Here is a 25,708-nt window from a genome sequence, read left to right as displayed (position 1 = left end):
ATGAAGCCTCCATAAAAACCCAAAAGGACAGCATTTTGGCCCTTTTTCAGAGAGCTTCTTGTTGGGGGAGCCAGAATGCTTCTGTGCCACTGTGCTGGGGCCCTGTTCAGGACCTCACCCTACGCTATTGCTTTACCTGGTTGTAGATTCATAACCTTTAATAACCTTACATATATATATATATATATATATATATATATATATATATACATTATAGTTGATTTAAAATGTTGTGTTAATTTCTGTTGTACAGCAAAGTGACTCAGTTACACACATATATTCTTTTCCTCAGTTACACACACATGCTTTTTTGTATGCTTTTATGTTATGGTTTATTGCAGGATACTGAATATAGTTCCCTGTGCTATACAGTAGGACCTCGTTGTTTACGCATTGTATACGTAATAGTTTGCAGTTTGGGGTTCAATAACTTTTGATAATAAATCGGTAATCTGTGAGTAAACTGGTTTTTCTGAGTTCTGCAAGCCCTTCTAGCAAATCAATCGAACCTCTGGAGGGGGTCATTAGAACCTCCAGTTTGTAGCTGGTGGGTCTGTCACTGACATCTGTGGTGAGGGTGATCCTGTAGGACTGAGCCCTCTACCTGTGGAATCTGATTCTGTCTCCAGGGAGACAATGTCAGCGTTGAGTTGAACTGCTTGTTGCTGTAGGGAAGCCTCCTCTGCACGTTAGAATTGGGCTTGGGAACCCTTTTCCGATGGGATTCACTTGTATTTTTAGCAGGTCCATTCCTTCTAATACCAGGCATTCGGGAACCAATGCTTCAGCTAGTGCCCTGGGGGCTGGGGCAACCTATTTCTAGAGGGACACTGCACTCGAGCATCTGTTTCCTGAAGCTGTGCCCAGGTGGGGAAGACGCATGCTGGTCCCTGGGCCCTCCCTCTCTCCCTCCCTGGTGGGGGCCAGGGGCCATCTGTACAGACTGTGTTCTCTGACAGCCGCCCCGTGGAGCCTGAAGTGGCCGTCCCAGTGTCAGCGGGCAGAGTCGCTGAGAGAACACAAAACTGCATGGATAACAGGTAAGCCCTGGGCAGCCTTTATCTTTCCCTAAACAATCACAGTCATGTTATTTGACTCTGAATGCTCCATTACGTTTCAGATTTATTTCCAATCATTGAGAGCTGCATCCATGGGAGACAAAGGTGCCTTTGAGCTCCGGCACCTGCTGTTCCCCCCAGATGTCAAGGGCTGACGTTTGATGTCTTTATCCGCAGTCGGCGTGATGATGACTCACTCCTTGTTTCCCACTCCTAGGCCCACAGCCCCTTTCACACCCAGCAAGGACTTCCATGCCCCACACGCAGGTGGCAACGTGCGCGGCCCAGGGGGAGCCGACCTCCTCCCTCTCTTGCCTCTGGCAGAGCCTGCCTGGGTCCCTGGGAGAGGCCTCTTCAGCTGGGTTCCTCCTTCGCTCCCTCCCCCACTGGGCGGCACCCAGTGTCCCAGGCGAGGTGCGTGTCTTGGGGTGCGGGGGGGCGCTCGCGGGCTGCCTGGTGCTGCAGGTAGGGGGGTGGGCTTTCTCTCCTGGACGGGGAGGCGTTGGCGGGAGGTGAGTACTGGTAAAGTCCTTCAGATGAAGTACTCCTTTCTGCTGCTGTCACCGTTGTCCTGGAGGGACGGGTCGTCCTGCAGGGCCGCGTCAGCGCTCTCGGCAAACTCCGTGCCCTTGGCCTCGTTGGTGTGGTACGTGCCCTTGTGCCGGTACATGTAGTGCAGCATGAGAAAGAGGAGGCAGACCAGCACGAAGGCCACGGCCGCGATCACGCCTGCAGGAGCGGAAGCACAGGGCTCTGTGTCGGGGGAGGGGAGAGGCCGGGCTGGGATGGGGGAGGACGCAGGCGGGACCCACAGGATTGTGCTGGGACAGACATGCTGCCGGCCAGACACCAAGCCCAGACAGGCTGGCTCCTTCCTGCCTCTCTCTTGCCCTGCCCAGGGCACTTGCCCCTCCCCTGTGCCCAGCTAAGCTACCCCTGACCTCCCCTCTCCCTCCGTGCAGCATCCTCAGACTGAGGCTGGAATCTTATCCCAGAACTGACCCTGCTCCAGGCGCTCCCCGTCTGCTGAGGGAGGCAGACCTAAGTGCACCATCCACAGAACGCAGCTCGCGGGTTTGCCTAAAACTGATAGGTTCACGGGACTTGGAACTTTCAAGGATTTTTTCTTTTTTTTAGAGGTAAGTTTAATTCAAGAATTAGGTATTTTATATATAGCTATTAAAAAGGTGGAAAAATTATTTTATAAAGACACAATCATTTTTTAAAACCTGGCAAATACAGAGAAACACAAATGGACGTTAACATGTCCTTAATCCTTCGGCTCAGAAATCACCGCAGTTAACAATTTGATATCTTTCCCTCCAAAGAAGCATTCATGTTTAATCGGAGTTCTCCTTCAATCTTCAAATGAATGGCCCTCTCTAAACCTTTGTAACACTTTAGTATTTAGAACTTGTAATCATTTTCAAACTCTTCTTACTGGAGTCCCTCTGGCCGATTTACGATTCTCCAAACACTTTTTATTTGACCAATTTTCCATGTCTTTGCACATGTTCTCTCTGCTGAAAATATTTTCCCCTCCCTTTGTCTTCCTGGTAAACTTGGATGCTGCCGTCAGAATCCAGCCTCTCCCACCTCCTCTAAGAAGACGCCTTTGCTTTACTCTCCTGGCCCTGCAGAGCAAATCACTCCATCCCTTAGCATTTCTGCTGTACTTTGTAAATCTGATAACTCTGAGTTTTAGAAGCAGGACAATCCCAGCTGAGGGGGTTCCTGGGCATGGGATTGAAGTGCGAAAACCAGGAAAGTGCCAGGAGTGGGCGAGGGCGGGGGCGAGGGCTGCCCCTGGAGAAGTGTGGTGTGTGTGTGCCCCTTAGCTCACAGCTCCCCTGTGCTCCTGGGAGGTGGGGTCTGCAGGAGGGGCTGGGAGGTGTGGCTAGAGGGCTGGTCAGAAGGAAGAGGTCACTCAGGCCTTTGGAGTGATGGGGTGAGAGGGTAGGACCAAAGAGTTTGGGTAGGACTAACGGGTGGCGCTCTCACGTGGGGAGGTTCAAGTGCAGGTGTTTGCTTTGAAACCCCAGAACAAACCCTCTGCCTTGACTTAGAAGGTGGGTTTACTGGGGGAGGGCCCTTTGGAGAATATGTAGAGGCTACTACCGTTCCCAAGTCCCAGCTTTGTGGGACAATTTCCTCAGCTCCCCGTGGCCTTTAGGGGACACTTCTCTCTGCATGATGTTAACGGCATTGTCTAAGAAAAAGAAGGTCCAGCCATTCAGTGAGTAGAAGAACATCAGGGTGATTGCCTGCTTTTATTTATTTATGTCGAAACGTGAAGTTCCCTGAGCTAGGAATGAGCTAGGGAGAAGTGTGAAGCTCAGGGCACCACAAGCTATAGCTCACAGACTTAGTCTGTCCTGAAACACAGTTTGGGTCACAGCTGTGACCAGTGGGGGCCAGTATGGGTTTCAGAGCAAGGCTAGGGCAGGGTTAGGATGGTGAGACAGGGGCGTTAGACCTACGACAAGAAGCAGTGTGGCTTGAGGGAGCCGGGAGAGAAGTCAGGGAACCCTGGTCAGCCCCCAACCCCACCCCTCCCTCACCAGAGCGGCTCTCCCTCCAGCCCCGCTTCCCTGTGTATCTAGGGCCCTGACAGGCCCTGATGCAGGTGCCTTGGCACCTCACCCACCAGGATGCTGTGTTGGACATTTTCTTACAGAGCCAGAGTCCCCCGGTCCACCTTCAAACCACCTTTGAGGGAAGGAAAGCAGGGCCATGGCAGGTCCTGCCCTTAGTGTTTCCTCTGACCCTCCTGGCTGTTTGAGGGGCCCCCGGACAGCGTACCTGCAATGACGGCGATGTCCATCTCCCTCGAGGCCATTCCGTGGTCGGGGTCTGTGGACAGAATGGAAGAGCCTGAGGTAAGAAAGGACGGCTGCCCATGCCCTGCAGTGTCTCAGCCGAGCTTGCACCCTCTGCTCACAGGTGCACTGGCCCAGGGTGCATGGGAAGCTGCGTGGCACGCAGACAGGCCTCTGGCCAGGGGCGCACAGGGCCGGGCCCAGGCTCTCCATGTCTGCTGACGGTTACTGGAGAGCATCGTGTCGCTCCCAGGGCTATCAGACACCATTATGGCATCTCCAGGACTGAGCCAGCCATATGTGAGGGACCTCTGCTGCATCCCTGCTGCATCCCTGACCCAGAGCCCTGCCTGCACCTGCAGGTGCTCACCAGACACCTGCAGGGGTGTGAGGGCAGGCACGACTGTGTTTAGTGCAGTGTCACCTGCCTCTTCAGGCCTCAGCTTTTCTCATGATGATGGTAAAAACAGACCACCTGTGGGGTGTCTACACATGTCAGGTGTTGGTTTAGTTGCCATCTATCTAGTATACCAGGTACATGGTATTATTAACCCATTTCACAGGTGGGACACTGAGGCTCAGAGACTGATGTGCCCACCGTCACACAGCTGGTCTGGTGGGCGAGCTTGAGGCCGGGACTTAAGGCTGTGCTCTCTGGGGGGCACTTTCTCTCTCCTCACTTGAAGACGCCCCTCCCAGGAGGGCTCCTATCCAGAGATCTCTCCCTAAGACCCTCCACAGGCCTCTGCATCCTTCTTTTGAGGGTAGGGACACTCGGTGGTGCTATCCAAGTTACTAAGTGCATTTTTCAGAAGCTCAGTGGTCTAGCCAGAAGGCTACGATGTCCAGGAGAGCAGGAACCTCTCCTCTGGGATATGTGTGAAAGGAAGCATTTATTAGAGCACGGAAATATCAGTGTTCACATGGAAATCCCATGTTCCCATTACAAGGGCTCCACATATTAAAACAGAGAAGGCTGCTTCATAATAGTCATTTCCGCTCAGATAATCACTTTAATTGTAGTGTGATGAGGTCATTCTCCCCAGTGCAGCTGCCAGATGCCCCTTTCTGATAAAAATCTGGCTGGTGGTGGAGGGAAGTGGGGGCTCCAGGCTTGAGACCCGGAGGAGGAGAGCCAGGCTGGGGGCTCTGAGGCCAACACAGAGCCTAGAGGTGGCGGAGAGGAGAAAACAAGGCCTCAAGTCAGCAAAGAGACAGAGCAGGTATCAGGGCAGGGGGAGGGAAGTACAGACAGGAGAAGGTCAAATGGATGCTGGACTTTGCAATCCAGGGTGGTCAAGTGCAGCCTGGGACTTAGTATCTAGCACACAGTAGGTACTCTAAACATTTACTGAATGCAGGATCGAGGGGATAAATGCACACAATAAATGAATGCATGCGGAGGCCAGAGTTCTAGAGCTTACTCCATCACTATGCACCTCCCATTTCAGCAAGAAAGAATAGCCCCTTCCTTAAGTTGGCATGGATGGTTGTAGAAGCTCAAATACCCAGGATTGCTGTTAGGAATTTTCCAGGTGAAAGTAAGCCTTTCTTAAGTCAGTTTGTCCAAGGCAGCCAGGATTAGAAAGGACTGCTATTTCTTCTTTTTTTTTTTTTTTTTTTTTTTTTTTTTGCGGTATGCGGGCCTCTCACTGTTGTGGCCTCTCCCGTTGTGGAGCGACGTGCAGGCTCAGCGGCCATGGCTGACGGGCTTAGCCGCTCCGCGGCATGTGGGATCTTCCCGGACCAGGGCACGAACCCATATCCCCTGCATCGGCAGGCGGACTCTCAACCACTGCGCCACCAGGGAAGCCCTGCTGTTTCTTCTTTTAAAAACAATTAGCAATTGCTTACCATGTGCCAGGTACTGTTCTTAGCACTTAATGTGTTTTAACTCAAATAGTCCCTATGACAATGCCATTCAGTAGCAGTTATTATTGTCCCCTTTTTACAGATTTGGAAGCTGAGTTCCAGAAAAGTGTAACTGATTTCCCTGGGTCAGAATCTCTCCTGTTTGAGCCTGAGCAGCCTCAAGATGACATGCCTAACCCTGCAGGGCCCTGCTCAGTGGTGAGCCCGGGTGAGCTGGGTGAGGACCAGAGGTATTTGGCTTGGATCACTTGGGGTGAATTTCTTGGCTTGGGCGTAGGGACCAGAGCTGAATTTGTTCAAGTTGCACCATGTGACCGGACTCCAGGGTAGTGACACTTCAGCCTGGCCAGACCTGCCACCTAGGTCAGAACTGGCACAGAGGAGGAAGCTTGGGCATGTCTGGGAAGGTGGGGATGGTATAAGACAGTGGTTGTCAAAGTGTGGTCTCTGGAACAGCAGCATTTCCTGGGAGCCTGTTAGAAATGCACATTCCTGGGCTCCACCCCAGACCTACTGTACCAGAAGTGCTGGGGCTGGGGCCCAGTAATCTGTGGTAACAGGCCTGCAGGTGATTCTGATGCACGCTCAGGGTTGAGAACTGCTGGTGTAAGAGAAGGCTTTATCAGGATGGGTAAGAGAGGGTTTATCAGGATGGGCCCTTGAAGGATGAATAGGAGTTTGTGGCAAAAACAAGAGTATAAGCATTGGGCTTCCCTGGTGGCGCAGTGGTTGAGAGTCCGCCTGCCGATGCAGGGGACACAGGTTTGTGCCCCGGTCCGGGAAGATCCCACATGCCGCGGAGTGGCTGGGCCCGTGAGCCATGGCCTCTGAGCCTGCGCATCCAGAGCCTGTGCTCCGCAGTGGGAGAGGCCACAACAGTGAGAGGCCCGCGTACCACAAAAAAAAAAAAAAAAAAGAGTATAAGTATTTCAGGCAGAGAGCTTAGCCCCTACAACAGTCCCTCACCTCTCTCTAGTTCTCAGTTTTCTCCCCAAATGACTGCTTGCCATCCATGGCACCTAGGGTCCTGAAACTTGGGCTTTCATCTCTTGCTTCTGGAGATGCTGCAGTGAGAGTCCTCACTGGCTACACCACCTCATGCTGTTTCAGCCAGCATCAATGATATGGGATATTTGCAGAAGGCTAGTTGGAGTGAGCTCGAATCCCTCCCAGGAAGTTGATGGGTTACTGTGCGATTGGATTACGAGCCTGGAATGAGAGTCCACCCCTTGCTGAGTTTCAAGGGTAAGTAGGAGCTTGGGATTAGAATCACTCTGAGCTCAGGAACTGGGATGGGGGCCGATGAGCAGCTTGAGGCGGGTGGATTTTATGGCAAAGAAAGGTGTTATTTATGGCCAAGTGTGCATCTGAGATGAGAACAGACAGCGGTCTACTCCTGAGATTGGACAAGCATGAATGGCCTCCACCCTTTTTGTAGAGACCCAAAGTGCCCTGCACGTTTCCGTCCTAGCTCTCCTCAAGATCGCAACGCCCCCGCCAGAGAGAAAGCTCTTCGAGTCCCAGGACCGCATCTGTCTTACTCACAGTCCTGCGTGGCTGGCACGGAGTAACAGTTGTTGAGAGTTATTTGAAAGCCTAGTCCTATCTGGGGAACAGAGGATGAAACTGCGCCCTGCACTGTCCACATCACTCTGATGACCCTTGGGTTCAAATCCTGGCTTGACTGACTTAATGGCACCATATTCGGTAAAATGCTTGATACAGACTGGCTTTAGTTTCTGTGTGTGTAAACAGGGATAACAAACCCACTTTGTGGTAAGTGTTAGAAATGATACACACACATGTGATAAATACTGTATATATGTTATATAGACAGTTACTATGTGGTACGTAGCTCAGAATAGGTGTTTTTCAGTTGTGGCCACCGTTTTGATTGTGAGTCTTATTATTACTCTGGTTTGCATGGAATTCAATGCCGTTCACCTAAGGGACCAGTTCCCAGATGCCGTGGGTCCAGGCAGACGCTGGATGCTGGTCGTGAATTCCCAGCATCGTCCGGCTGACAGTCAGACAGCACCGGATGCTCAGTGTCTCTCTTTCCCGTATCACTGCAGGGACCAGGAGAGCTTCCAAGAAACAAAAAGTGAGTCTCTGACCTCAGGGTGCTTACAGTTTCCCTGGGTGGTGTGATTGTGATGGATGAATTATTTAGGGCAGTGTCTGTCACACAGGAAGCCCCAAGTCACTGGTGGGTGACAACCAGCTAGAGAGAGAAAGAGGCAAAGAGAGAAAAAGGGAAGGAGAAATAAAGAAAGAAACCAAAACAGGAGAAGAGAGAGGAGACAGAGAAAATAGCTTAGAAACCACCAGGTCCATCATCGGCGGTCGGGATACTGTTTAGGGAGCTCTGATTTCTTTTGTGCACACACACCACAAGCATGCGGATCTGAGTCACAGTGTAAAGGGGGTTTCCTACTGAGGGCGGCATTTACCACGATTTTTGGAGACTGTGATTTAGACAACGACACGACAAGAGGGAATACACAAAACCCTTTGTGTCCTACAGTGTCGGGTTCAAGGGTAGCCCGTCTACGAGATCAAGCAAGGAGCAGGCAGATGGAGAACAAAGCACGGCCTCATACCAGTGAAAGCTGATGTAGGTGATGGCGGCCGAATGGCCAAACAGCCTGATACCTCTGGGCTTCTGAACACCCCCGTGTGGCCACCCAGCTGCAGGCCTTGCCACAAGGCCAGGGCCAAGGGCAGGGACAACAGATGTTTCCCGTAGCTGTGGATCCAGAGAGGGAGAGGAAGGGAAGGGCTGTTCCTGCCCCCAACTCACATGCAGGGAAGTCACCACCTCCCATGGAGGCATGGTGGGGAGTGAGGGCAGGGATCGGGGGGGTGGGCTGATGCTTTCCTAGAGGCCTTGGGAAATTTCAGGGGTGGGAAGAATGTTCCAGGACTAGGGAAGTTCTGACACAAGTCCTGGGGGCTCAGCCTCAGGGGGGGAAGCAGGGGGAGGACTTACTAGGCAGCAGGCTCTGGATGAAGTAAGTTGCCACTTACATTCCTCACAGCAAGCGAGCCAGAGGGAAGTGGTTATCTCCAAAGAGCTTGAGCAAGTGGTCGACATCTCACAGCCCAAAGAGGCAGAGTCTGTGTTGTAACCTGGGATCCCCGGCTCTAAAATGTGTGCTCTCTCCAGAGTGCAAGCTGCCATGGTTGGGAATGGCTTCTCTCCTGTGCCATCTGCAACGCGGCAGCAGCCAGAGCCCTGCTGACTCTCTAGGTTTGCAGGGTGGTCCGCTGCGTGTTTCCTGGTCAAAGGCAGCACCCCTGGGAGGTAGCAGGGTGCAGAGGTGCTGCCCCTCCATGCAGGCGACAATCTCCGCTCCAGCTGGCAGCTTGGGCACCGCTAACAGGATGCAGCACTTTAGCAGCAGCTGGATCCTCGGGGCTCCAGCGGTGCTTCTCAGATGTCAACAGAGAGCAGTGCTCAGGCACTGGCTCCAGGGACACAAGTCGACCCTCCTGTTGCCACCAAGAGCCTTGCTTCTCTTGTGTTTTCTGATGAAGCTGTGCAGGGAACTTCTTTTTCCTGCAAGCGTTTGTCTTCAGCACCTCCTGACCCACCTCTAATGGTTTTTCCTATTGCCTCAGGGGTCCTGGAGGAAGCACCCCATTCCTGTTTCCCATCTCCCACCTGGTCCAGCTAAGAGGAAGAATTCAGGCACGGGGCAGAAGACTCTGGGAAGAGTAAGATTATTTAAGCCTTAGTAGCACAAAGGGAAACGCTTGTTGACCAAAAGGTTTGTCATCAAGTCCTTGAAGAATTCATGCCATGACAACGGTGTCAATGCCAGCAATTAGCAGACGTGGCAACCACATCTCTTGCTTGATGGTTTGCTCTGTGCTACTTACACTGAGAGCCTTCTTTTTCAGGGGGCTTAGTGGGTGATGGCTTTGCGTGAGGCTGACTTGGGTTCAGAGGAAGGACAGGAACGTTTGTGGCCCTAGATAGTTCTCCTTGGCTCACACTGGACTTTCTCCTTCCTTTTCTAGATTCTGGCCTCAAAGGCCTGATGCAAGTGAAATAGAAATCAGCTGACGATTGACGTTTACTAACTGACTTTCCTTTGTGGTAAGAAAAAGGTCAAAGACATTTACTTTTCTTTGATGGTCTGTTGTTATCTCACACTGAAAGGGTGTAGCATTCAAGCTACAACAGGGGAAGAATGGGTCTCAGAATATAAGAGCCCCAAGGAAAGAAACGGATAGCTCAGTATCCACTGTCCATCTCTCTTGCAAGACAGCCAAGGTTGGCTGAGCAGTTAGCATTTGCACAGCCCCAGGCTTCACCGGATGCAGAGAGGATGAGGTCTGTCCCCAGAAGGTTTAGGACTTGGTTGAGGAGACATGACACATTTACATGAAAAGTTAGACTCTGTGTGTTTAAGTGTCAAAATGAGCAATAAAGACGTGCCCGGGAAACAGAGTCACAGATGGAGAAACCAAATTTATGGTTACCAAGGGGGAACAGGGGGAGGGATAAATGGGAGATTGGGATTGACATATACACGCCACTATATGTAAAATAGATAACTAATAAGGACCTACTGTGTAGCACAGGGAACTCTACTCAATACTCTGTAATGGTGTATATGGGAAAAGAATCTAAAAGAGAGTGGATACATGTAAATGCATAACAAATTCACTTTGCCATACACATGAAACTAACACAACACTGTAACTCAACTATACTCCAATAAAAATTAACTAAAAATAAACTTTCTTTAGCACCTAGTACATCCCAGCAACGTGGTGGATAGTAAAGGCAAGGCCCCTGCCTTCAAGGAGCAGACCGTACAGCAGAGACAAGGACGTCTGTGGGTAACTTTGGAAAGGGTAGGTTCCTGGGTTCTCCCGAAGGCTTCCTGGAGGGGGTGGTCCCCAAGGCTGGCCTGCTGAGATGCTGAGTGGGTGATGCCAGCAGCAGTGGTAAGAGAAGGACGTGGAGGGAAAGCTCACGGTGGGTCATTGGGTGTCGGGGTCTGGGCTCCCGGCAGCTGCAGGTTGTATGCTGGGGAGGGGCGTTACCTGCCTGCAGCTTCCAGCAGGTCACCCTTCCTATCTGTGCAGAGAGCCTGTGTCACCTTCCCCGGGCTTGCAGACCAAATTCTCCAGAAAAAGTACCCGGCCAGGCAAGGCCAATGTGAATTTGACCTGCCTTTTATCAGAATGTGCCTGCCATTCTCAAGGTCAAAACTATTGCCCTCATGGTCCCTGTGTGTCACCTTATAAACAGTCTCCCCGGCCCCAGGGCTGCCAAAGTGCTGTGCAATGTTATTACACTGCTCTGAAACCCCATCCAATGATCCAGCCACGCTTTCCTCCTCCTGGCTGTGATGCTGCCTTCCCTGTTGCCCTGGTGCCTGATGCTGCTATATTAAAACAGGCACAGATGTCTGGCAGATACCGGAGCCTTGCAGGCTGCAACATGCCAGCCACATCAAAACACTGGTGGGTGAAGTACTGGGGCCTGCGAGGGGGCAAGGAGAGGTAGACTCCCTGCTCTGGAGATCAGAGCCATTCCCGGCATCAGTAAACTGGGGAAGATGCAGCCTGGGGGCAGAGGCAGGAGAGGGGGCCTTCCTGCCTCTGGATCCTTTGCTCAGGGAGTTTTCATACTCAGGCATTGTCGTCTGGGGGATGTGCTCGGGGGAGGGGAACTGAAAGCTGAGGATGCTGTAACTCACAACCCAGAGTGTCCAGGCTTTCCTCCACCTATATTTTCCTGCTATTACCCCTGAGCTTTTCGTTTTTTTTAAATAGAGCCTTATTCCAATACAACGACCAGTCTGCCTCAGTTGAGCTACAGGGTCTAAGTAAAAGGAAACGCTGCTTTGTCTCTGTTCCTGGGGCCAGAGTATAAAAAATGGAGCCCCTGTCTCCCCAGCCCAGGATGGTGACAGCAGTGGGAGTCAGCAAGAAGCCCTAAAGGGGCGGGGGGAGGGCGCATCTGGGGAGTCAAGGGTCTGCTGAGCAAGATGAAGTCGCCACTGTCCACATGCGGACGCTCCTCTGAGAGAGGGAACCTTGTCAGCTTGGGCTGTGTGGGGTTTGGGGCTTGTTCAGGAGGCAGCAAATACCCCCACGGCACAGAGTGAGGAAAGGGAACCACCGCTCCCTCCCCACACCCTGTGCCCACCGCCTCCTGAGGACCTGAGGGTTTCCAAGAGAATGGAATTCAAAAGAGACAGGAAGAAGGGAAGGAGAAGATCCAGTCCGGCTGCTGTGTCTGGTCCTGGGGAGGATGCTGGTGCTTGGTATCCGTCCGCTTCTCAGGCTGGGGTAGCGGAGGTGCTGGAGAGGTGTCTGGTTCAGCAGGTGTCAACAGAAGCTCAGACTTGAGACAATGCCAAGACCACGGAAAGGAGCTCAGCAGGTTTGCTCTTCCCTGGAGGAGGAGAAAGCCTGCCCTGGAAACAGCTGGTGTGGCTTCAGCTCACTGGGAGAGGAGGCCCAACTATTTAACTTCTGATTTGCACCTGTCCCTTTATCATGCCCACTGATCTTCACGTTGAAAGGAGAACAAGTTTAAGAGGAAACGGAAGTTGAGGAGGAGAGGAGGCGGGTGTCACCCGAGAGTGAGATAGCGTCCCTGCTCTGACCAAGGTCAGGGTCCAGTCTCCGGAGGCCCTCACACCCCGCTGGGAGAGGGACAGACTGGAGCCCTCCTATCCGTGTGTGCACAGGACTGCGCTCAGCCTCTGGGGTTTGTGTGATGTCCGGGTCAGTGTGTGGAGCTGGTGTCAAGGCCTTTTATGCTGTGGCCATTCCTAGCTGATGGCCCTCTCCTTCGTCTTACTCTGTCCAGCTAGGTCGAGCGGCACCTCAGAGGTGGGATTTGTCCTCATGGGCAGTTCTGCAGCTCTGTCCCTGATCCCTACCCAGATCCAGCCCATATTCTAAGCCTCAGGCTCCTCAGGATTGGCTGGGCTCAGAGGTCCCCAGACACAGTCCATTCCCAAGGCCCCATGTTTCTCCATCCTCCCGAGAGGGGCTCTGCCTACTCAGAACTCACTCCTCGACTCCCCTCTGGACTCTTACATGTACTTCAGCAGCTCACACAGGGGTGACTCTCTGACCTCTGATCCCTAGAGAAAAAGAATGCCTGATCCCCAGGGCGGACACACATGGCAAGCCTGGCACGGAACGAGGGTTCAGTGTAGTGGGTCCTCCAGGGAAACAACATCCTTCACGTCTCTGTTTCTTTTTCAGGGCTAAAGGGAGACTGGGAGCCTGGCAGCATTTGGGAGGAATTTGCTGAATTATGGATAAAGAGGGAACAGATCAATTACTCACCATCCACTGAGTACAAGACGCAAGGCCCTAAGGAGGGAAGGAATTAAACACCCTTAGGAGTCTTACTAGTCTTCTCAAATGGCACGTTACCCATGCTTCCCATCTCGAGGTAGGATGACACCTATGGCGTAGGGCAGACTTTCACAGGCAAGTTACCCCACATCTTGGAGCCTCCTTTCCTGTCTCTGTTACACAGAGATAGTAAACCCCCAGCCTAACAGGACTGACAGCTGAGGCCCTGGTCCTCAAACTTGATTGTGCATCGGAAGTGCCTGGGGCATGGGATCTGTTACATCCCAGCTCCCTGGGTCACTGCCCCTGCCGCCCAGATTCTGAGTCAGCAGGTCTGGGTTGCACCCGAGATTCTGCATTTCTCACATGTTCCCAGGCAATGCTGCTGGTGCAGGAGCCTCCCTTTGAGAACTGCTGAGCTCATGACCGTAAGTGCTGCTTACAGAGCATGAGGCTCCATTCAAACACTGTTACACACCTCCCTTTGCAAGGGTGTGATATTAGGCTTCAGCAACTAGAACTGGGGGGGCCTGGTACCCCCTCAGCAATGCAAACGAGCAGCCACCGTCACAGCTGATCTGGTCATGGCCTGAGCTCAGCACCCTTTCTTTCAGGTCCAGATGATGTAGCTGGAGACCTGGCACAGTAACACACTCTGAGAATTTGTCACCTCTGCTGGCTCCCCTGCCTGGCTGGGCGAGGGGACAGGGACACTGTGGCAGGGTCTGGTAGCTGCCCGCACCCTCTGACCCATGACCTGTCAGGAGACTGCAGCCTTGCTCTCTGGAAATTCTGAAAGGGCCCTCAGCTGCCCTGGATGCCCATGTGTGCACTGACTGCGCTGAGACCCAGGGAAGGAAAAAGAGCCACTGCTGATTCAGTGAAGTATATCTGGGCTCCCAAGATGCGGCAGGAAAGCGCTTCTCCAAAGGAAGGTGTCTGGGGCACCAAAATGGCAAAGGAAGGAAGTGGATTCTTGGAGATATGGGGCTGGCCAAAAAGTTTGTTCCGGGTTTCCCATAAGATGGTACGGGAAAAACCCCAACAAACTTTTTGGCCAACCCGATATGTTGAGGCACCAGAAAAGGCACTGTGTATCTCAGTCAGCATCGCCTGGCTTCCCAGATCCCAGCTCCACCAGAACTGGCTGAAGCTCAGAGGGCTCTGGACATGCTTTTTCCAGCCCCAGCTCCATCTAGACGTGGGAAGACTGAGAGTACACAGAAAGCTCCCCTGCCTACTGGTGAGCTGAGCACGGCGGGGTGGACGGGGGCAGCACGAAGGGGTCATCCTGCAGGGCGACTGAATCCCCGCCCCACACCTAGACCACCTTGGGAAGTGCCAATCCCAGTCTCCTCATGTGTCCAATGTGATGGTGCTCCTCTGTAGGGTCCTTGTGAACTAGTATGTGGTGAGCACCTAGGACAGCGCCTGGCGTAGACTGGCCATTTGACTGTCACTTATTATCCTTGTCCACAGTGTTGACACAGCTTCGGTCAAAGTGGGATTCTCACAAATGGGCAACTTTCATTCTCTCATACGCTCTATGGCCAATGTATCACCCTGAGCATCAAACACTCCATTTCTAGTCATTGATCCAGAGAAATCAACTGAAACAGGAACAAAAATTCATTCTTGGCTAAGTGTATTGCCATTGGGTTTAAACTGGAAAATAAAAGAGGACAGTCTAAATGCTCCACGTTGAGAAACTCGTTCTGTCAATTACGATACACACACAGGACAGAATGTTCTGCAGTTACTGAAGGCATGGGTGGGAATTCTGAGCGACAGGAGGAAATGCTTACAGTATGATTTAATGGAAAGGAACAGGACTCTAAATATAAACTATGTTAAATATACAAAAAAAAGGCTTAGTAAAAGGAATGAAAGGATGGTGGCTTTTGGGTGGTTATGGGTGGGGGCTAGGTTATGGGAGTATTGTTTTCTTCTGATATACAGTTTTCACACACATCCACACCCACATATACATTCATGCACACACATGGCCTCCCGTGACCCGCAGCCCTGCCAGTGACGCCCCTGGGCTGACGCAGGGGCCCCTCTAAGGCACGGTCCCCAGCCTTCACTGGCGGGCCTGTGAGCATCTCTGGTTGGTGACAGTTATGTCCCAGCCAGGGCCAAGTATGTGGCTGGTGGGTAGGATCCAGGTATGATGGAGAAGACAGTTCTGTAAGGAGAAGCTGTGCCTCCCAGTGAGATTCGGAAGCCCAGGAAATGGGGCAGCAATGCTCTTTTCAGTCCTCATTTCAGGCTGGGGGACCAGCGTGGGGACCAAGAACTTGACCTCTCCAGCTTAGGGAACAGCAGAGGCCAGGGTTATAAAGCCTCTCCCTGGGAGCACCCTGGACATCTGGCTGCTATGACACTTTATCTGAAGAGAATGTCACCTCCTCCACAGCCCTGTGAAAGCAGGACCAGCCCCCTGCTAGATCTGTGTTTGTGCCTTTGTTTGTTCTCCCATTCACACCCCAAGGCTCTGCAGCTCCCCTGGCCTCCGCTTCTCCAGGGACCATATTGCCTGGGGCTCTCTTCCCACTGGAAACCCTCCTTTCTGGATATGGGTAATGATGTAATTGCCACCATTTGGGGGCTTGCTTTATAAGTACATGTATTGGTGTGATTTCTTACAAGAACCTCCGAGGTGGATGCTGTAATGCCTATCGCTTTACAGTGGAGGAAACTGGAACTGGCCCAAGGTCACACAATGGTGACAGGAGAGACTGGGTTGGGGTCTGACCCAGAGAGAAGATGGCCGGCTATGAACCAGCAGGTGGGCCCCCCACCAGACGCCACGTCTGCTGGTGCTTTGATCTTGGACTTCCCAGCCTCCAGAACTGTGAGAAATACACATCTGTTGTTTTAGCCCCCAGTCTGTGGTATTCATTATATCATCCAGAAAGGACTACTAAGGGCTGAAATAAGGGAGCCCTGCAGACATCGGAATGAGGAGTGTCCCAAGCAGACACCAGCCAGGCGATGTGTTCCTGGGTGACCCAGGGACCGTGTGGTTGCTGCAGAGTGAGTGAGGGGCAGAGTGTAGAAGGGGGAGTGATGGCACGACAGGCTGGACCCTACGGGCCTCTGCGAGGGATAGGAGGCCGGGGCGGGGGTCCAGCGGGAACTGTATGAACTGTGTGTGCTTGAGGCCTGTCACTCTGGCTGCTGTGCCGCCAGAGGACAGACCCTGGGTGAGGATGGGAGAGGTTACGACCATGGTCCAGGCAAGTGCTTGGACCAGAACCATGGTGGTACAGGTGATGAGGGACAGGGAGATTTTGGATATATCGGGACTGTGGGGCAACTTGGGCTTGCTGACGGATTAGATGTGGAGTGTGCAAATAAATAAAAAAAAAAAAATTAAAAGAGTCAAAGTTTGGGCCTGAGCAGGAAGGATGGAGTTGTGGTTCACTAGGAGGGGGGCCCGGGGGCAAGGTCTGGTGGGGGGCGACATCAGTGCTGGCCGAGGGTGTGTTATGCTCAGGGAGCCCGTTAGATGAGAAATGCACAAAGGTTAGTTTCGAAGACTAGTTAATAAATCTATTTTCTTTTTCTTTGCACAGAAGCTGGTAATCTAGGACCTACGTGGGAACAACTTTATATATGAATATTTTTTGTGCTTGGTTTACTTGGGTTGGTATAGATACATTATAGTTAAGTTCCTTGAACACTGTGGATTCCCCTAATGTGTATGAATGACTGAGGCTTTGTAGATCAAGGGACGTTTCCTCCCTTGCTTGGGGAGAGTTCGGGGAGAGGGGAGGGCTGAGGGAGGGGTTGGGCGGAGGCAGAGGCAGTCTCCAGCATCTTGATGGTATTCACAGACCCCCGCGAGTGTGAATGAAGGAGAGGACCCAGAGCTGAGCCCTGGAGCTTGGACATGTGGAGCCCAGGATGAAGCAGGCAGCGAGCCAGGAGGAGCCCAGGGGGAGCGGTGCCTGGGAAACAGGGCCACCCACCCCTGCAGCGGCTGGGCGGCCCCATCACAGCTTTCCTCCTGCTCTGTCTACAGCTGCCCGGTTCTCCCCGGGGCCTGTGTATGTACTAGACTCCACCTCGTCACACACTATATACATCAATGCTGAGACCTCGCCCCTCTCTCCTGCGTCATCAAATCGGCGCCCCCAGCAGATACCCCCTGAGCACGCTGTTCTCCAAACCGAAGAAAAGACAAACCTCCCTTCTTCGCACCCTGTCTCTCTCCCACTCCTGGCCCCTTTCTCTGCCCCCCTGTACAGCAAAGCTCCTCAAAAGGATTTCTATACCTTCTTTCCATGTTTCAGGTACTTATTTTTTCAGTGAAATAAGCTGCCTTGATAATGTTGGTGCTTGGAGGGGTGAGTGGGGGAAGCAATTGGACAGAGAATTCAGGTTTGGGATCACACCAACAGGTGGGACCAGTCAGTGTGAGGATGTGTGTGTGTGTGTGTGAGAGAGAGAGTGGGGTGTGCTCCCAGCCGTGGTCAGCTGTTTGAATTCAGGTACACAAGAAGGGGAACAGCTGTATTTATTGATCCAAGCCTGGGCCAGTAGGAGAAAAGGAGAAAAGGAGAAAAGGTTAAGAGAGTTCATTGGACATTCAACAGAAACCATCTGGGGATACAGCAGTAAACAAAATAGCTGAAAGTTCTTGTCTCTCTGGAGTTTACATTCAAGGAGAAGGATACAGACAAGAAAAAGGAGAAATAAACAAGCTATGCAGTATACTAGATAGTGCAAAGACAGAAAACAAAGCAGAAGAGAGGAGGGGGCTGTGAGCGGGAGTTGCAAATTTAAATACTGTGGCCAGGGAAGGTGGCATTTGACTTAGCCCTGAAGGGGGTGAGGGAGGGAATATCTGGAGAAGAGTGTCCCCCACGGCGGGAACAGCAGGTGCAAAGGCCCTGGGGTGGGAGCAGCCCCAGTGTATTTAAGGACAAGCCAGCAGGCCAGTGTGGCTGGAATGAAGTGAGCCCGGGGTGAGCTGTAGAAGATGCAGTCAGAGACTTAAATGCGGCTGGATCATGGGCCTTGAGAGCACTGGGCGAGCTTTAGCTCTTATTCTAAAATAGACGGGGGCCATGGAAGGATTCTGAGCAGAAGAGTGACATGAACTGACCGTCATGCTGTCAGGTGCTCTGGCCGCTGTGCAGGGGAAGGGGACCAGCTGGGGGCCACGGTACCATCCAGAGGAGAGAGGATGGTGGCTCGGACTTCAGTGGGAGAGACGAGAGGTGGTGGGTTTGGAATGTCTTTTCTAGGGACTCTGATGAGGGGCTGTGGAGTCTAAGATGCTCAGGGGAAGAAGTGAGGTGATGGAGGGTGGTGGACGGCAGGAAGCGGTCAGGTACTGGATTCGCAGTGCCCACGCGGCTGAGGAATTGCCAGAGTGCAGATGTGAAGTCAGCAGGGGCCCGAGCTAGAAGTGCCAGGAGCTTTCGGGGAGCAGGGTGGTTGAAGTGAAGACGTTGGAAGTCTCCGGGCATGTCTCGTTCTGCTTACGACCGCAGGAGCAAGAGCTGATGCCCAAAGCGGGGAATTGAGATAAGTGGTGTGTGTAGGGGTGACGGGATGCTGGAGGTGGTATCTGAGAGAGATGGAAGATGATTGCCTGGCGGTGGAGAGCATGATATGTGCATCAGGGAGAAAGGAATAACAGTTGTCTCCAAGTGGCCCATCTCCACGCTGCGCCTGGTGGCAAAGAGCGGGAGGGAAATGGTCACCACCTAAGAGGGCCAGCAGTGTCCTGAGAAGCCAGGCGTCTGCTGCAGGAGAGGGAAGGTGTGCTCAGTGGGGCTGGGGTGGGAGGCTGGGTGGTGCAGCCTGTGGTCCCCGTGGGCTGAGATGGCAGGGAGATGGCAGGTCTGGGGATGGGGGTGACCGAAAGGCCTGGGGGTCCAGGCGTCCTTGGCATCTGTGTGCCCTTCTCCCTTCCCTGTAGCTTTTCTCTTCCGCATCATTCAGTCCCCAGGACGGACCCTCTGGGGATTCAAGGGCTAATAGCACTGGCGTCAAGTCCACGGGGCCTGAGAATCTGGGTTGTCTGCCCCTTCCCATTGCCTCGGTGTTGGGGACCAGCCAGCCACATCGAGTCCACGTCCCACTGCCCAACATTTCAGAATCTCTGGACTCTCCCAGCCCTCATTTTAGGTAAAAATCCTCTAAATTTGTCTTTTATTGTTGTTTCTTGTGTGTAGTGAGCCAGATGGCCAGAAGGAAGCTCCTGAGAGGTGGAGGTGCTGCACCATGCTATAGATGCTCCTGCTTTGTCATGGCGTTCAGGTCACGTCACCTCCTCTGAGAAGCCTTCCCGGATTTCTGCATGGGGCTTGTGTGCTCCTTCCTCTATTCCTGCAGGGGCAGCAATCTTTTTAATATATATTTTAGGCTTTGCAGCCCACATATGGTCTCTGTTCCACACCCTTCTTTGTTTTATCAGTTCGTTAGTTTGTCTGGTTTTTTTTACAACCCTTTAAAAATGTACAAACCCTTCTTAGCTGGCTGACTGTACTGAAATAGGCCACAGGCTGGGTTTAGCCCACAGGCTGTAGTTTGCCGAACAACTCGTTCAAATCACCATTAAAGTGCTTTGCTGTCATCTGTCTTTGCACTAATTTTTGAGCTACTAGAGGGCGAGGATTGTATCTGACCCCTCACCATCTGACACAAGGCTAGGTGAATGAATAAGTGATGTTGCGTAAAATATCCTCTGACATTTCCCAACTGACTCTTTTATCATTATTTTTTCTACATACCTGCCTCTCACATGTTAAATAAATAACCTCCTTAAGAGTCTCCAAGTCAGCTATTAAACAGTCACTCCACAGATGTACACAAAGCTCCCAGTGATATAAATGGCTGTCATTTATTAAGTTCTTTGCTGGCAGCAGGCTGTTGTAGAGGTGAAGCCAACATTGTGTGTGTGTGTGTGTGTGTGTGTGCACGTGCACGAGCGTGCGTGCCTGTGCATGTGTGCATACGCGCACGTGCTCACCCGTGTGATTCAAGTACAGACCTCTGGGCCTCTGTGCATCCCACGGTCACACTGACGTGCCCTCCACGGTCCCAGCTCTTCAGCTGGATCAAGTACGCTAATCCTTACCACTTCTCCAAGGACTTAATTCACTTAAAAAATCATATAATTGCATTTTCAGCAAAATTAGGTACCTAATTACATGACTAAATGTCCTCAGTCAGGCTGCATGTGTAAAGAATGAGGATGTAGTTAGCCACGTTTTGTTATTAGGTTTCCAGGAGGCTCATCAGTTGGTAAATAGGAGGTAGAAAATGTTTTTCTCTTCCCTTCATGGGGTTTGACAGGCAGGAAAATGAGCAGGACAGTGAGAGTGGTGGGAGGTGGCTGGGAACTTGTGCTTCCCTGGGATCTCGGTTAAAGCCTCGGGAGAGCCTGTCAGATTAAGGCACGGAGTATTCGCAGTCTACAGACAGACACTAGCACTCCCCTCCCCTCCAGCATGTGCTAACGGGAGGCCACAGTGACCTAGAGACACAGGACCTTCAGTTCATGGGCCCAAAAGGTGAAGATGGAGCAAAGGATCCTCAGTGGAAGGAAAGCGTGTTCCTCCTCCACTCCCTGGAATGCTTCTCCTCCCCTCAAGCCAGGGTAGGGGCTGCACTAAGAGTTGCTGCATTCTCCCCACTCTGGGTGGAAGGATCCTGAGGCTCAGCATTCCTATGGGTGCAATGGGGCCATGAGTGAGCCTGCCGCTGGGGGCGGTTGTGAGGATGACATGAGATGATGTGTATGATGGTGTGGGATGAGTCTGTGCGCCATACACATGAGCTGATACTGAGGGATACCACTGTGATTTGTTTTTTCTGCTGAGATAGTGTTTGAAAAGGGTGCTAGGAAAGAGAGGGTGCATTCTGATCTAAATACTGGGAGTGTGTTGCTTGGGGTGGTGGTAAAGAGAAGGGCGAATGTACATCAGCAAACTGCTCTTTACAAAAATTGTCTGAAAGTGCTTCAAGGGGGCATCTTGTTGTGGGTGAAGGGAGCATGGGTTGCAGTTCCAGAGAGATATGGCTGTGAGTCCAGGCTCCTCCACTATGATGTGCAACCCTGTTGCATGTGACCCTCTCCAACCCTCAGCTCACTGATCTGTAGAGTAGGACGCACCTGCCTGGCTCCCAGGGGGGTGGTACCCAACACATGACAGCTCTTCTTATTATCCACATTTATTTGAGAATAGCTCCTTCTCACACACACTCACACAAATACACATACACACACACTTGGCCTCTGGATGCAGGGTCCCTAGGGGGGGAAGCACAGGGGACCAGTTCCTGTGGCTTGGGGGTCAGGGAGTGCTTGTTTATCTCCTGGAAGAGTTGGGCTTCCTGAGTACTTCCTCTGTGCTGTTAGCCCTCTTCTGTCCTCTGGCTATCAGGGCAGGAAATGGGCTTCAGGAAGTCAACAGTTCACCTCCTCATTTTGCGTCAGTCAATGGAGCTAGGAAGTTGCTCACCCCTGGCTCAAGCCCCTGTGCTGGCTCAGTGCTCAGGGAGGAAAAGCCATTTCTCTTCACTGCTCCTGCCCCACCACCCCTCTATCCCATCCTCCCACTGTTTTCCTGGCTGATGAAGATACTCTATAATATGTCTCAATCCATCACCCTGGAACACTCCTGCTCCATTTTCCCAGCATCTCTCTCCCCTAAAGGTCTTGTGATTTATGTTTCGCCTACATTAATCTTTTAAAAGCAAAGAAGCCATAAACACACACATAACTCTTCCTCCTGTCAGTTGAAATCCCATGACACAAACGCAATGCCATCTAAATTAAATGTTTCTTTCACAGAAAGTGATAAATGCCCTGGAGACTAATCAAAGAAAGCCAACAAACTTAGAGTTTGTTTCATTTCAGAATTTTGTAGGTGGTTTGTTTAAAGTCCAACAACTGGTTAACATCTAATGACTGATGGGAATGGTGAGTTTCACCCTCCTACTGTTTTAATGCAGCCAATATAAACAGGATTCATTACCCATCTTGCCCCATCAGGGATCTTGGCACCTCAAAATTGGGTTTGAAATCTAACACGTATTATGGGAAGAAGCGTAAATACAAACACAATTTATTATTCTATTGGACTGGTGTACTAATTTCTTAAACAAACCAAATAAGAGAGCAAAAACAGTTACCCGAAAAGACATTAGCCAGTTACAGGGTTGGATCTATTTGAGTGATCAGGACTCCAAGGTAAGCCAGATGGTCTAAGACAATATAGATTTCAAATAACTTTATCCTTATTACTATGGATGATTTTACATTGAAACAAATGTGATTTTTAATTTTACACCTTTCAAGTAACTATTTGGAATAGAAGAAGGAAGGAAAAATATGAATGAGTAAATGCAGTACATGTCTTGAGTTTATGTTCCTCTCCTCCTTTTCCTTGTCTTATTACTTCTTCTAACATCACTATCCCATTCAATATCATTAATAAACTTTATCATTCATCTGCTTGGTGAGTAATGAGCAATGAACAGTCTTAAAGGTCAGGTTAGAGAAGCTGAGTCTTCTCTTGTAGGCAATGAACAGGTGAGAGATTATAGAAAAAGGGAATCTCTAGAAATTTTGTAGCACAGGGATGGAGAGGAGGAGAACTTTCTCTCTTCTAAGTTTAGAAGAGTCATTGGGAGCTATCAAGAGAGGATCAGCATGACGCAATGAGCTATCAACAGGGCTGAGAGTAGTGGACATGGAGAAGGTGGTATGGGTGTGAGGTGGGGGCTCCAGGAAGGCACACCTGACAAGGCTGGGAGTCTTGAGGGTTAGAGAGTTTGAGGTTCTGGAAGGAGTGTGGTTAGCAGTTAATGAAGGAGACATCAGTGTGTTGGAGCATTATGAATAAGGATTTATTGTTTTGTATTTAAATATATCCAATTATTGAATCGTTTCTACAATTACATCATTTAAAGCATTAAAAAATTAAGATGGGTTTCAGATTTTCACATTTACACAAAAAATAAGTTTTTCACTACTGTGGGTGGCATCCATGAGATAGATGGAAAGGACGAATAATGGGGAAATCTCAAAAGGTTCCCCAAAGATGTTTTTAGGACTGGAAATGCCCCATCTACTAGAAATCTTTGTAGTTAGGGACCTGGCCAGGGGCTCGAGATGGTGGGCTTGCTCACAGCAGTAGGAGCCTCTGACTCACGGTCCTCAGCTCTGGCTGGACATTAGCATCTCATGGGACCCTTTAAAAAACACCCATGTCCAGGTCCTGTCCTCCTGGGGTTGCCAGAAAAAACACAGGATGCCAGTTAAATTTGAGTTTTGGATAAATAACAACGCAATTTTTAGTGTAAGTATGTCCCAAATATTGCATGCCACCTCCACAGACTATTCAGTTCTTTTGTCAACTTAGCAGATGCACTGTGAGTTTCCTAATAGGGATTCACCCAGAGGAGAGCACTGGGAACTCCCGGGCCTGAGCCCAGAGCCATAGCCTCAAGCAGTCGGAATTCCCACATTGTCATCTCACACATTCACAGCCTGCCTATCCCTTGTCAGCCCCTTGGAGGTCACACGGACTCCAATTCTATTTTACACCTCCAGGTACTGGCTCATGCTGTGCCTTCTGCCTGGAATGTCCACTCCACCTGGCTTATCTGGTGAATGTCCACACGTCAATCCACTCTGGTCCAACACCACCCATGGAGGGTGTCTGTTCTGACCTTCCAGGAGGAAGTGTCCTCCTGTTTCTATGGACAAGCTCATCAAACACATCAAAATAACTCTGGGGTACCGGGAGGGCTGTGGCATCTTCCTGTTGGTGTCTGGCATTTTGCAGGGTGACCGGCACATAGAAGGTGGTCATCAAAAGCTTACTAAGTAAAAGCTCCTCCCAGCAGTCCAGTGAAATGCAGAAGGAAAAATCATCCAGACGAGTAGTTACAAAAGCAGGAGTGTGCAGTGACTGCTAAACCAACCAAACTGAAGTGAGCGCCTACTAGGTGTCAGGTGCTTGCTTTTATCTCCCCACACTGCAGAGAACATTTACACATGCTGGTCCTCTGGTTCTCATGGTTACCCATGGATGCTTTGACTGATTTCAGGAGAGAGATTTGAGGGGCCCCACTGCTTCTTCCCCAGACACCAGCTCACGTGAGCAGCCAACCTGGCTGGTCCTCCTGGCCTGCTCCTCAGCCGGCCCTTTCTCTGGCCTTCAGCGTTTGTCAGCCTTGCTGTCTGGGAAGGCTAGTTTTTCGATATTTCAGCTCTAATCTCAGGCCTCTCAGGCCCTGTCCATCTCAGGGCCGACCACCCGCATGGTCCTGCTTTAGGGACTAAAAAGGCAGGAGCTGCTCCGCCCAGCTATGCCGCCAATCCTTTCCATGACGTTTGCTTTGACAGCACTCCTGCAAATCATCTGAAGGCAGCTGCACCCCTCTGCACCCATCCTGCGGGCCCCCTCGGTGGCTGCACCTCCAGTCACTGGCCCATGGTGCCAGGCGGCCCTGCCTGACCACCCTGCATGGAAGGCTACTGTCTCCACCGGGTCTTGGAGGGACCTTTAGCCCTGTATGCATCCATGTGCATAACGGCCTGGAGCAGAGGGCAGCCAGGAGATCAGCTGGGCTCCTGCCGCTGCTTTTTATGGGTCTGCTCTGTGCTGGGGCTTCACTCACATCATCTCATGCTCAAGATACTTCTCACTCAAAACCCGCTCTCACGGGACAACCACAAATCACAAGTACCTCTCATGAGCTGAACTCCCCCGAACAATCTTGCTAGCCGGGCATTTCCATCCTTGCTTTAAATATGAAAAGACTGAAGCTCAGAGACAGTAGCCAAGGACAGAGCCAGGATTCAAACCCAGACTAAGGTTCTACTGCTGACCCTGCTGCCAGGCCCTGGCCCTACCTTCCAATGTAGGGCGGACCCTGGTGGCCAGTTGTGGCGAGATGCCCTCCACCTGTGAAATCCTGGGTGCTCCCAGCAGGGCACTGGACACAGGGATGACCAGCCCATTTTATAGATGGGACAACTAAGGTCAGAAAGGCCAAGTCACTTTTCACAAAACAGTCAGCTAGCCCAGTCTGTCCTACTCTAAGGACAAGGAAGTTTAACAGTGACCCAAGCTTAAAGGAAAAGAAGTTAACGTTTGAAGGTAGAATTTCTGTCTTCCAGTGGTGTGTGTGGAGGGTCGGAGGAGGGATGAGCTCCTTGATCTCCTTCAAATCAGAGTTTCCAGGAGCAGGGTGGGCAACCTGGGCTTTGGGGGCTGCAAACCTGCTTCAAACCCGATCACACCACATTAGACCAAATGCCTTAACCTCCCCACACCCCCCACCCCTTTCCTAGTCTCAGTGTCTTATTGGGAGCAGTAGTGCCTCACAGGGAAGGGCTCAAACCACACACTTGATCCCAATACGCCCCTGGGAGGAGCTGGCTCCCACTGCCATGTCCGGAGCCCTAAGGCCTCCTGAGGCCCTTTCCCCCCATCAGCCTCCATGCCAAAACTTTGTCCCCATCAGGTCCTGTGGCCTGTGGTCACTGGAAGTCGGCTCTCATGTCTAAGAAAGCAAAGAAGCTTCCTGGGTCTCACTGCCCACACTTCTGACGGGTTGGGCCCGGGGGGCAGGTTGAGA

The 25,708-nt window shown here is 51.5% G+C and overlaps 1 protein-coding gene across 1 annotated transcript in view; it reads right to left on the bottom strand.

Moving 5' to 3' along the window:
* Nucleotides 1-248: 248 nt before the first annotated feature.
* GYPC (glycophorin C (Gerbich blood group)) overlaps nucleotides 249-25,708 on the bottom strand; it is a 44,824-nt gene continuing 19,364 nt past the window's right edge. The window contains exons 2-3 of the mRNA XM_029224898.1: nucleotides 3,861-3,911; nucleotides 249-1,787 (exon numbers count right to left, since the gene is read on the bottom strand). Of these exons, the coding sequence (XP_029080731.1) occupies nucleotides 1,591-1,787; nucleotides 3,861-3,911 (248 nt within the window). The 3' untranslated portion in view covers nucleotides 249-1,590. The remainder of the gene's footprint in view (nucleotides 1,788-3,860; nucleotides 3,912-25,708) is intronic.

The sequence above is a fragment of the Monodon monoceros genome, unplaced genomic scaffold, assembly GCF_005190385.1.
Source record: "Monodon monoceros isolate NGI ecotype Baffin Bay Population unplaced genomic scaffold, NGI_Narwhal_1 Super_Scaffold_16, whole genome shotgun sequence".
Lineage (NCBI taxonomy): Eukaryota > Metazoa > Chordata > Mammalia > Artiodactyla > Monodontidae > Monodon > Monodon monoceros.
This window is presented reverse-complemented; position numbering and strand designations above follow the sequence as displayed.